The sequence below is a fragment of the Centropristis striata genome, chromosome 8 (assembly GCF_030273125.1).
Source record: "Centropristis striata isolate RG_2023a ecotype Rhode Island chromosome 8, C.striata_1.0, whole genome shotgun sequence".
NCBI lineage: Eukaryota > Metazoa > Chordata > Actinopteri > Perciformes > Serranidae > Centropristis > Centropristis striata.
Genome location: NC_081524.1, coordinates 1,364,307 through 1,377,310, shown reverse-complemented (window position 1 = coordinate 1,377,310; position 13,004 = coordinate 1,364,307). Strand labels below are relative to the sequence as shown.

At 43.0% G+C, this 13,004-nt stretch overlaps 1 protein-coding gene across 1 annotated transcript; it reads left to right on the top strand.

Annotated features, from left to right (window-relative positions):
- Positions 1 to 1,119: 1,119 nt before the first annotated feature.
- LOC131976038 (protein asteroid homolog 1-like) lies at positions 1,120 to 7,644 on the top strand. The gene is made up of 6 exons (XM_059338915.1): positions 1,120 to 1,249; positions 3,628 to 4,439; positions 5,189 to 5,488; positions 5,668 to 5,872; positions 5,952 to 6,108; positions 7,209 to 7,644. Exons 1-6 carry the CDS (start codon positions 1,123 to 1,125, stop codon positions 7,642 to 7,644), a joined length of 2,037 nt encoding a protein of 678 aa, XP_059194898.1. The 5' UTR covers positions 1,120 to 1,122.
- The last annotated feature ends 5,360 nt before the right edge of the window (positions 7,645 to 13,004 follow it).

Genomic DNA, 13,004 nt, shown 5'->3' with positions numbered 1-13,004 from the left:
GACGGTCAGATAGGCCCAAACAGGAGTTCCCCCCTCCATGAAACAGCAAGCGGAGCTGTTCAACACCAATGGATCTCGCCTAGGGCACCAAATAGGCTAGAGCCGGCCCTGCACAAACCTCTGATAACACTTGTACACATTTTAACATGTCTAATGTCTATAAAATGTTGATAAATGGCAGGAATGGTAAGTGAAGAGACATTTTTTAGAAATTGTCAGTACTTTTTAGGAGCAGTTAAATTCTCTATTCAAACACAGAAGTGAAAGACCTTGACTTTTTCAAGAGATACAGAGGAAGCCACAAGATAACACATGCCTTGGCTCACATGCATGCCCCCGCACTACCCAGTAACCTCTGTAAGATGTAGATGTAAGAAACGGCTTTTCACTGGACATCCAATTATATAGCTAAGTAACTATACAAGAAAGTCCCACTTCATTAAATATGGTAAAGGATAATGTGTGAATACACAGATTGTAAGCCTTTTAATTTTCAAAAATCATAAACTTTATGAGTTAGAAAATGACCTGTGAGTATTTTCCAAGGGGGAGTTTAGTTTGAAAATGAAGGATTTTTCTGTGATCCACTTAACAATAGGAGTCTTCACTGGAATGTATATGGCAGATATGCCACTTTGGACACTTGCAGATGGACTTTGGAGGGGGGGATTCATATGTGGCTTATGAAATGGATTGATTTATTCATCATCATCAAATGTAGGTTGACACGATGATGGAAAGATGTGAGTTTAAATTCAAGCTCACATATTTTGGTATGTTTCATAGATATTTCTGTTTTCTGGCTCCATTTGAGTATTTTTCCTGTAATTGTTTTTGCTATGGCATCTACAATTAGGTGCCAGTATGTTGGAACCATATTGAACAGTTAAATATCATTTAAAAAATATGTAAACTTGTTTTAAGTTAATTATGGTATTTTTATCTATAAAATAAATTATTATTACAACAAAATATGGAGCAAACCTAGTTTAAAACTTCTAAAGGAATTTAAGGACATGATCGAGAAGCAGCTAATCTCATGTCAGGAAATTGAAACTTAAAGATGAGAGAGTCTCTGAGTATAAAGAGGAGGAGCAGCTCCTCAGCTCAAACACACCGAGGATGGGAGTCCAACGTCTGAACATGCTGCTGGAGAACCACCAGAGGATCTACCGGGAGGTCCGGTTCAGGAGCAGCCGGCTGGTGGTGGACGGCTACAACCTGCTCTACCAGCTCTACTTCAACTCAGGTAAACTAAAGCTACAAGACACCACTGATCACTGTTACAAAGTTTAATGAAATACTAGCAGAGTTCTGTGTGGCAGGAAATACACTGAAAATAATATGACTTTGATCTGACAACTGGCAGATCAGTTGAAACTTGTTTGATCTTGTGTCAGGAAACAGGAAGTCTGACAACTTTCTTTACCGCAGATATATATATATATATATATATATATATATATATATATATATATATATATAAAAAACACTGCAGGTGTGAAATGCTACAGAGAGAAAAATAAATTATTTTATTATTGTTGTTGTTACTATTATTATTAATACTATTATTGTCATTATTAATATTATTATTATTGTAACTATTATTGCTGTTATTATTATTGCTATTATTATTATTATTTTTATTATCATTATTAAAATATATATTTTTACCCTTATCTCCTGCTCAGACTGACTCCTTCATGTTTCTTGCCTGCTTGTTATTGGTTTTGGTGAGTTTGGTGATATCACACTGCACCAGAGAGACACACCTAAATACCTGTCCAACCTGTCAGGGATCAAACACAGCTGAGCCTTTCATTTGGAAAACAAATGTAATTGAGGTGCAGCAACAGTAACAAGAACAATATTTCTCTGTGAGTAAGAAGTAAAGTACATGTTGACTTCTACTCAAATACAGTTCTACTAAATGTTTCTTAGTTACATTCACCACTGCTGTTAACACACTTTAACAATCATAAATAAGCAGATTTATGTCTTTATTAATGTATGTGGTAACATCTGTAACACAGACAGAAGTGGAGGCTGCAGACATGGAGTTAAAAACCCGGCAACAAACAGGTGTTCTGGGATTCGGAGGTATTGAAGTTAAAACCGCATTTAATAAAACTGTTTTATGATCAGACACACAGATATCCATTTTCGGCGCTGAGACCACTGAATAAAATCAAATCAAGTGTGTGCCCCTTCTGGTGAATAGGGACATGAACTGCCTGAGTGAGGTTAAAAGATTCCAAGGTGTCCATAAAATAATTTACCAGGGTATGAGTGGGACAACAGACATGGATTTTAAAATCACCTAAAACCACAATGTTACCGAATTTTGACATAAAATGAGAAAGTAATTCAGAGAATTCCTGAATAAAAACATTGTTTGGTCTGGGTGGTCAGTAGATGACCAAAAATAACACAGGGTCCCTAGAGGTAACAAAAAAACCAATATGTTCAAATGACGTAAAATCACAAAATAAAATGGGAGAGCATTTAAAATAATTTTTGTAAATGACAGCAACCCCCCCTCCCCTGCCTGACAGCCGGGGTCTATGTGGATGGGTAAAATTAGGGGGGGGGGGGGGGGGCAATAGCTCCTGGTAGGGTCTCCCGAGGAAAAGTGGTCCCAGGGGAGGGGCCAGACTAAGAGCGATTCAAAGACCCCTATGAAGCAGATTCAAGAACAGTACTGGCAAACTGGGGCCCCCTCCTGGAGCCACACCCGGGAGGGGAGCACGCCGGCGAGCGTCTGGTGGCTGAGACTTTGTCCATAGGGCCCGGCCAGGCTCAGCCCGAAAAAGCCACATGGATCCGCCGACCTGTGGGCCCACCCCGCAGAGTAGGGCATAGGGGTCGAGTGCACTGTGAGCCGGGCAGCAGGCAAAGGCGAGGACCTGGGCGTGCTGACCCCTGGCTTCAGCGGTTCTGGGGACGTTGAACGTCACCTTGCTGGCGAGAGCATAAGCTTGTGTGGGAGGTGGAGCGTTACCAACTAGAAATAGTTGGGCTCACCTCCACACATAGCCTGGGCTCTGGAACCAAACTCCTGGAGAGAGGCTGGACCCTCTCCTTTTCCGGGTGAGAGGCGCAGGGCAGATGTGGGGATACTCACAAACCCCTGGCTGAGCGCCGCTAGCGCGACTGGAATACCCTGCTTAGCCTGCTGCAGAAATAAAAATAGACTTTCTCCAGCTGTTTGAAAGTTTTAAAAGGTTGCTAAAATCCCTTTTGGTCAGCTCGGACTGCTGACGAGCAGTGTTATTTGATCCAACGTGTACAATCAAGCGCAGCAGCCCCGGGAGTTTGTCAATAATAACTGGGACCGTAGCTCCTGGAAAGCAGTGGATGAGTGGATGCATTAAAAAAGCGGATGTTCCTTGTTATGGAGTCCCCAACTATTACTGTGGTTTGGAGTCGAGCAGGACACAGGCCGTGAGCAAGAGGAGGACTCCCACATGTCTGTGTCCTGGACAGCCGTACTGAGCGATGCGATCTGTTTGCACTGTCGGTGTAGAAAAGCGCTATATAAATGTATTATTATTATTATTCAGGTTCAGATCAGCTTCAGCAGGTTCCTCTGTTAATAATGTGGCGTTTATTTGTTTGTTGGGTCAGGTCTGGACCAGAATCACGGCGGGGAGTACGCTGCATTCGACGTCTTGATCGAGAAGTTTGTGAAGGCCCTCAGAGACTGCAGCATCAAGCCGTACGTGGTGCTGGACGGTGGCAACGACCACACAGACAAGAAGTCTGAAACACGGATGTCCAGAGCCAAAGAGCGGTTCCTGAATGCCCACTTGGCGGCGGAGGACGGCGCGCGGAAGAACATCCTGCCTCAGCTGCTCAGGCTGGTGTTCAGACAGACACTGATCCGGCTGAAGGTCCCGTTGGCTCAGTGCTACGGAGAAGCCGACCGCGAGATTGCCGCCCTGGCCCGGGAGTGGGAGTGCCCCGTGCTCTCCAAAGACAGCGACTTCTTCATCTTTGAGCTCCCGGCGGGGCTGCTGCCAATCGACCACTTCCAGTGGGAGGCGGTGGAGCGGAGCGGCTCGCAGAGCTCCATCCCCTGCAGGAGCTACAACACCTCCTCTTTCTGCATCTACTTCCAGATCCGGCCCCAGCTGCTGCCCGCCTTCGCCGCCTTGGCTGGGAACGACTATGTGAAGCTGCCGATCAACTGGGCTCAGTTGGCTCCGGAGGGCAATGAGAGAACGAGACACCTGGAGGGGCTGCTGCGCTGGCTGAGGGGCTTCCAGACGCCTCACCAGGCCTTCGAGGCAGTGCTGGGGCTTATGGGAGATCTGAGCGAGAGCAGAAAGGACATGGTCATGAAGGGTTTGAATCTGGGGACGGAGGAGTACCAGCTCCCTCCCAGCACCCTGAAAAAGTTCTTCATCCATGGGACGCCACCTCCGTTCCCAGAAGAGGTAATAAAATCCTTCAATCTTTAGGTTAACTTTTTTGGACACATTTCTCTTTCTGAAGGCCCAGTCTGTCAGACCTCGCATTGCTCTGTTTTATTGTGCGCTTGAAAGAGCACACTATATGCTATCCACCGGGCTTAATCCTAGATTTTACTCTTCCGTGTTTTTTTCCCCGGTTGACTACTCCTCCCAGAGTTTCCAAATTGACCGGCTCAGCCATGACAAGTGTGCTCTGACTTTTCTAAGGGTTTCAGCAAACAGTTTTCAAATTATTCGGAAAAAACACACTCATCATCGCTAGAGTGCAGAGTGTGAGAAAAATATGTCAAAAAATACATTTGAAAACTGCGCTCAAGGCCGCCGATACCACTCTACCTATACCTACCAATAATTTATACATAGAAACGCAGGAAAATTGGTCTTCTCCCTCACATTGGTGTGGTACACACAGATGATCCACCAACACCACCCACAGCCTCATAGACCGCCATGGTAAAAAGGAGGGAACATTTCTGGTGGAAAGCAGAGCTACCAGTTTCCTCTGATCGCTCTAAAAATACTATTTCTTCATTTTTCTTCACCAAACACAATCTTCCCAATGGTGGCAGGTGGCACCAGTTTGCCCTGGTAGCCTCGGCCACCAGTATGAATGTGTGTGTGAATGGGCGAATGAGCGCAGCCTGTAGTGTAAATATATATAAGTGCAGTCCATTTACCATTTAATGGAGAGTGTCTGTCCCGTCCTCCTGCAGTTAGCGGGTCGTGTCCCAGACTGGACCCGGCTGCCATTGACCCAGGCCTGGCTAAATTCGAACATCCTGGACGTGCTGCTGCTGCGGAAGATGCCCCTTGGCTGCCCCGTGGAGCTCTACACCATGCCCAGCGCTCACCGGACCTCCAGGCCACTCCGCCGGCTGATGTACGGGCTGCAGCTTGGCGAAGGGAAGGAGGTCTCGGAAAACGACAGAGACGGCCTCCAGCTTAAAATCATCCCGGTCCAGTCTGCCGTCACGGCGACCTCGGAGAAGCTGAAACTGGACTCGCTGGATAAGGTGAGGCTTTAAACAGAGCTGCTTTCAATCATATTTAACCTTCTCCAAGCCCCCATGAAACCAAAACACATAATTGCTGTTTGAGAACAGAAAACTGGTCTATAAAGAGCGACAAAGTCCGTTTAGGAACCAAGGTCATGGTGGAAGGATAACAGCGTCTCCCTGTGTTTGGTCTGCAGGCGGAGCCCTCTCTGCGGCTGCAGGTCTTGCAGGAGGCTCTGGGGGTGACGGAGGCGTCTCTGAGGGACCTGCCGCCTTGGCTGCGCCTCCCGGTGGCCGTCACCTGCTACTGGCTGCGGACGGCTCAGCCTCCACCGGACGAGGTGCTGCTGAAGGCGCTGCTGCTGGGCCTGTGCACCGGAGACCCGCTGAGACACCGAGCAGGTCAGACACACTTGTGAGTGAACCAGCATGATGAACTTAACGCTGCAACTAATGATAATTTGTTTTATCTGTGTTGCAGATCTGCAGATTTTTAACATAACTTTATCCAAAAGTTATAAAGAGCGGACGGATGCGGTTGTTGGTCACGCCATCAACCAGTGGCAGTCCTGCCTGAGGACCAGTATCGACCTGAACCAGCTGCTGGGCTTCCCCTTCCCTGAGCCCCCGGTCTCCAGGTGAGTCCATCAGACTGGAGATAAAGATGGACACTGCGTCTCCACTTGCTCCTGCTGTTCAGCATCGAGGTCTAAATATCCAGATTCAGGTGTTACACAGAACTGAACACACAACAGCACAGCCACTTATTGAAAACCACCGGCATGCTAACCGTACACAAACTGATCAGAAAAATTAACGCTTGGACAAACATCAGAGTGATAAGGACGACCTGAAAGGACAGAAACATTATTAGACCTCTACTTTGAGTTTTTAGTTTCATGTCCCATTCCCTAACATGGAGGGGGCAGGGCTTATATCCTGTACTGCAGCCCTCCACCAGGGGGTGGGGCTCATAACCTAAACTGCAGACCTCGGCTAGCGGGTGGGGCTTATATACTTTTCTCTCCTCTCCCTCCCCTTACCTTGCCTGCCTCGCTCCTCTCGTCTCGTCTGGTCTACTATCTGTCCACTGCACCCCAAAACTAAAAACAAACACGGATTTGATCAACTGGTCTCTCAGCACAATTGACACCATCTTCTGGAGGAGAAGCCTGTGTTCAGGGGAGCCCACCTGTCTTGACGGGACGTTTGCAGCTGGCTACGCGATGGACGCGTGGGAGAGGTGGCGTGTCGTGTGCCTGGTGGCTCTTTCCGTGGAGGATATTAAAGTTCTCTACCTATTCGGAACCTTGATTACAGGTCTTTTTCTGATTGGATTAGGCATTGCTCTGGTTTATCGAGATATACAGAAAACGGTGACAGCTGTCCAAAGCCCCATAAGGCTGGGCAGAGCTGTCGGCATTCAGACTGTGGTCACAACCTACAATATGGATGAAATCTTGGAGAGATTGATGGCCCTGGAAAAGCGATTGGATCGATCCGGAGACCAGTATGGACAAGACGGGTAGCCATGGAAATTGCATGCTGCCACTCGCCTAAGCCCAAATTCCAATCTTATCAGGCCCCCCCTCAACAGCTCTGGCTTGTAACCTGCAGCCTCCACCAGGGGAGGGAGCGGGTTTCATAACAAAATAAACAATAAAATGAAATGGTGACTCTCAGGTCTCTGGTGGCGTCCTGACTGATTTCTGACCGTCTCGTTTCTGATGTTGTCCAGGTTGTATGAGGGGACGCTTGTGCACCAGCTGGACCGCAGGATGAGGTTGAGACGGAAAACGAGGCTCTTTCCCATTTACGATCGCAGAAGCTTGTACCGATACAACCTGATGCAGAACATCGTCCACCAGCTCCACAGCCGGGAGGCGTCGGCGCCCTCAGAGGAGCAGGGAGCGACGGCGGCGGTGCAGCAGAAACAGGAACAGGAACAGTGGCTGGCACCTCTGGATGACGAGACGTTCAGCCTGCAGCAGCTGTTCCAGCTGGACGAGGAGGCGGAGACCGAGGCTCGCAGCGTGGTCCGGGCCCAGGAGGAGGTGCAGCTGGACGAGCTGCTGTCGCTGAAAACTCGGTTCACAGCCAAAGAGAGAAAGAACCACTGCAGGAACCCAGAACTGGCCCGCAAGGAGGAGCGCCGAGGCTGGGACCTGCTCTGATCCCAGACGAACCAGAAAATCATCAGCAAAGATTTCAACTTCACCAGCTCACGAATTATAATTCTCCTGTTTTCAGCAATGAGGGGGAAAAATATTTTCATGCCAATATTTTATCGATATACAGGCACAAAGTACAAACATTTTAGTGCGGCGCTGCTGCTGACCCTGTGTTTCACCTGGTCTGGCATGTCTATTTTATCTGTGTTTTTGTTTGTTTTTTAATGAATGGATGTGGATATACGTTAGAAAGGGTTAGGCTAACGTTAGAAAAGGTTAGGCTAACATTAGCTAACTTTAGCCTAACATTAGCTAACTTTAGCCTAACATTAGAAAGGGTTAGGCTAAAGTTAAAGATAACTTTAACATCTAACATCTAAACATCTCTAGCAGAGTGACAATGTGTTGCCTCAAATACGTTGTTGACTGACCTTAGAACAGATGTAGACATCCTTGTTAATTTTATCACGTTTACTTGGTGTTGTGGTCTACCGCATAACTTTATCCAGAGCAGACACTTATCTGGGTTGAGATGAGTCCAGGCGGCAACCTCCGGGTCTTGACAGGGAGGCAAACCAGGAAGTGCCTTAAGCTGCATTCTACCAAAGACTCCAGCAGGGAGCGCTAAGTTTGGCTGCAACAAAAATCTGTCCATTCATTTCAGTGGAAAATTTGAAAACTTATCACTTGATTTATTAGCTCAGACATGTTTTTTAGGACAACACTATGGTCTCTCCTCACTAGTGAAAAACCTTCTTCAAGACAATCTGATGTTAATAGTGTAAATAATGGCCCCATTTAGAAGAAAATAGAAGATAAAGAATGGTATGATTTGGGGCGGGGCTACCTTTGATTGACAGGTCACTAACAAGGCGAGTCGTCATCATGAGAGAAGCAGAACAATGCGTATCCACGGCAACGAGTCAATAAAGTTAGATATAACGTTATATAGATATAAAAAAAAGGACGTTTACTGATTTGGTCTCATAACTTTGACCCTTTCACTGTATTTTCACTTAATATCAGTTTATTTAAACGTTTTGTTCATTAAATGTCTTGTTCAGTGTTTGGTTGGACTAATAGACACTCCAAGGAGTCGCTGCTCAGTTTTCTGAGGTCAGTAACCAACATTTAAACTAGCATCAGCTAATGCTCCAGTTAATGCTAACATAAGTGAGTCAGGTTGAAGTGTAGAGAGGCTGGAGTCAGTGATCAGATCCCTCTCCTCCTCCACACTCCACATATGGTCTGATCCCCGTATCGGAAACAAGATGGAGACGAGTGGAAATATGAACTCGATGCCTCAAACGTCAACAAACCAACGGGTGACGTCACGGTGACTCCGTCCATTATTTATATTCAGTCTATGGATGTGGCTTGGGAAAGGGTAGTAAATCCCCCTGTTTTTACCGGTGGCCTCTCAGGATACCTAGTGTCGGAGTTGCATGTATCCCATGCACACCTTTGACCATTTTAAACCTAAAATGTCAAGAAAAAACATATAAATACGAATGAAAACTGACTAACTCCAATGCATTTCAATGGGCGTGGAAGCAGAGAATGTCCAAGTGTATTGTGTTAGCTATGGGCACTGTGATTGGCTCATCGCGTTTGGGGGCGGGGCTTAGCCATAGGTCAATTAAAAGGAGTTTTGACTAAGCTATTTCAGCTCCTGCTTGGGACTTGGGTACAGTACCTAAAATGAAAAAGAAAACACCTAACATTGTGTCCATTCCTAAAAAGCCAGGTGCTTCAGAATTAAAAGGTTGTAGGCCCATTACACTCACCTCTATTTTAGGCAAGTGCATGGAGAGAGTTTTAAGTAGACATATGATTCCTCTATATCGAACAGCCTGGACCATCTACAGTTCACATATAAAAGTAAGAGGGGCACAGATAATGTGACTGTAACTTTGTTCAACACAACATAGCAAAGCATTTACAAGTCCCCACACACTACGCCAGAATTATTTTATTGACTTTACATCCGCTTTTAATATTATGCAAATCCATATCCTGTTGCAACCTTTACTAACAGAAGAGCCATTGTTGGCCAAAATAAGAGAAATGGAGCCGCAAACCTTATTTTGAACCTTAGAATGAAGATAAAACAGGCTATGATGTCTAAATAAGCCTACCAACATTAGTAATAGGTCATGATGAGCATTCAAGTGCAAATCAGAGGGTGAAAAACCGAAGAAATATCTCAGGAGATGTGGAATCGAAAGCTGGCCTAGCAAGGGAAAGTCAAAACCAGACTTGAAATTGGCAAAATTTAGAGGTTACGGCGCTGGCCTGTAGACTTTTATAAGCTATGAAGCACATTGTAGTTGACTAAAATGTTTTTAAAACATTTTACTGCCTAATATCATCTACACAGTTTTACAATTGAAGAATACAAATTACCATGGGCCAACACCAATGATAAATTCCACTTCAGGTGGCTTGAAGAGCCTCATGTGGCTCCGGAGCCGCAGGTTGTGTGTGTGTGTGTGTGTGTGTGTGTGTGTGTGTGTGTGTAACTGTAATCACATAAAGTTACCTGTGTGTGTCTGTAGTTTTTTTACATGAGAGATTTTCTTCCTTTCTAGTATTTTGTTGTTGTTAATGAGCCTTTTGGACAAAAAACTAAATAAAATCTTTTTGCAAACGAGAAATCAACTACATTTCCCAGAATGCACCACGTCTTCTTTAGATTGTTTAAAGGGGGAAATAAGTCCTGATTAATAAAGACGAGAAATAAAAATGGAAAATAAAACTTGAGGATAACCCTTGTGCCTCACTTAGAAAAAAAGTGATTTAAGGTCAATTAAATTAGTTAAATTTTAACATTTCTTTTGACCCTTAAAACGAAAATAAAATAAATATATTTGTCATTAAAAAAATACAAAAAGTTAAAATTTCAGTTTGTTTGGATTTTGGATACACAATCTTGCCAAAATATGTACTATATGCATTAACACAGCCAACATTATTTAAAAGTAATTTTAAAAAAAGCCAAAAATGTTTGGATTTTGGATCAATTTTTACAATTTCTGCTTTTTACTCTTCCTGTAAGTCGCTTTGGATAAAAGCGTCTGCTAAATGACTAAATGTAAATGTTGTAAAAGTTTATGAGAAAGTTAAATCATCAGCTCTCAACATGTATACTGGAGGCTAGGCATTAGTTCATGTGATTCAGATTCAGATGTTTTTTAGTTCAAGAATAAAAAACATCTGAATCTGAATCACATCCACTAATACAGTAGTTCTCAACCTTTTTGAGTCGCGACCCCCAATTTAACATCTATGTTGTCCACGACCCCCGCTCACTGAACACAATCTCACACGCACAGTTCAGATCACCCAAAAAAGAAACAAAATGACCAGAAAAGGAAACAAAATGACCAAAAAAAGACACAAAATGACCAAAAGAGACACAAAATGACCAAAAAAAGACAAATTGACCAAAAAAGACGCAAAATGACCCCAAAAAGGAAACAAAATGACCAAAAAAAGACACAAAATGACCAAAAAAAGGAAACAAAATTACTAAAAAAGACACAAATTGACCACAAAATGATAAAAAAAAGACACAAAATGACCAAAAAAACACATTAAATGACCAAAAAGACTAAAACACATGAACACTTTAACACAGTGGAGACAGAGCTGACTTCCAAAATCATTTGGTGACCCCCAGAAATCATCTCGCGACCCCATTTGGGGTCCCGACCCCAAGGTTGAGAACAGCTGCACTAATACATAGCCTCCTGTATACATCTAGACATCTAGATAAACATCTTGCAGTGAGACTGGACATATCAGTTAGGAAAGCTGCTCTGTGATTGGCTGGACACGCAACCGTTCATAGTTCTGTGATTTCCCTGATGTTCAGAAGCCCGTCAGTCATTGTCGTTCCCATGACAACGGGTTGTTTGGAGGTGGGCGGGAACCGGGGATGTCCCGAGAGCCGAGCTAACGGTTGGTCCGTTCATAACAATGACATGATTTGGTTAGCTTGTTGTGGTGTTAGCTACGGCCCACAGTAGCCTGGTTGATCACTAATAAACCAGCTGATGGTAGTTAATGTACTGAGGAACGGCACAATATATGTAAATATACCAACAATCAGCTGCTATGCTAATTTCACCTGCCGGTTGGCGTTATGGAGGCGTCGGGCTCCTTCTCTTGGATATCTAGAGAAGCTTCATCTTCATCTTCATCTTCATCTGGCTGTTTGTTTTTTTCTGCTGAAGCTTCAGTGTCTCCTGAAGCGTCTGTGGGTTCAGTGGCAGCTTCAGAAAACACTGAAAAAGTTTCATCTCGTTGTAATCCACGCGCTGATTTTCTCCTTTGTGCCGAGAAAGCCCGCGAAATTAATCTGTTACTGTTGTCGTCACGGCAACGGAAGCCTCAGAGGTCTAAACATCATGTAGAAACACAAACTGGGTTGATTTAATTAATTAATCAACATGTGAAAACTGTCATTAATTGTTGATGATGTTGTTACTAATGCTCGCGCATCAAGTGGATATATGAAAAAAAAAAAAAAAAATTCTAGCGAGTATATAGAGTGTATCACGCAGAATAAACCACTGCGTAAGCGCAAATCACTCCGCTTTTCCACTGGGTATACGGCGAATACCTGGCTTATATGGCGAATAAAATAGTATTAAAATATGAATATTATTTTCCACTTACATTTTTTTTTATTTAAATCCTTTAAATTTAAATGTTTTTTTTGTTATTCTTTAATTTAATTATTAAATGTAATATTTCAATTAAATTATTTTCTGACTACTGAATTCTGGATATTGGATACACAGTTTATATAAAAAAAATAAAATGAAAAATTACAATTTTGCCAAAATGTATACTGTATGTATGCATTTACACAGTCAAAATTATCTAAAAAATAAAATTTAAAAAAGCCACAAATGTCTGGATTTTGGATAAAAGTTTAACAAAAAAAAAAATAATAATAATAATATAAATATAAATACATATATACCCAAATTGAATTTCTCATTAAAAAAAACAAAAACCAAAAACAAATTAAATAACCAGGAAAAAAAAAAAAATATTTTCCACTGTCAATTTTCCGAGTTTTAACCCTTTATTTATTTTAAATGTAATTCTTAAATTTAATATTTAAAAGTAATTATTTTCTCTCTACTGAATTCTGTATTTTTGGATACACAGTTTCAATAAAAAGTTTTTTTTTTTAAATAAATCATGAAAAAAAAAAAAAAAAGCCAAAAATGTCTGGATTTTGGATACACAGTTTATTAAAAATTAAATTATATATATTTAAAAAAGAAGAAACAAAAAGACCACAATTGCCAAAAAATATGCTGTTTGCATTAAAACAGCTCAAATCA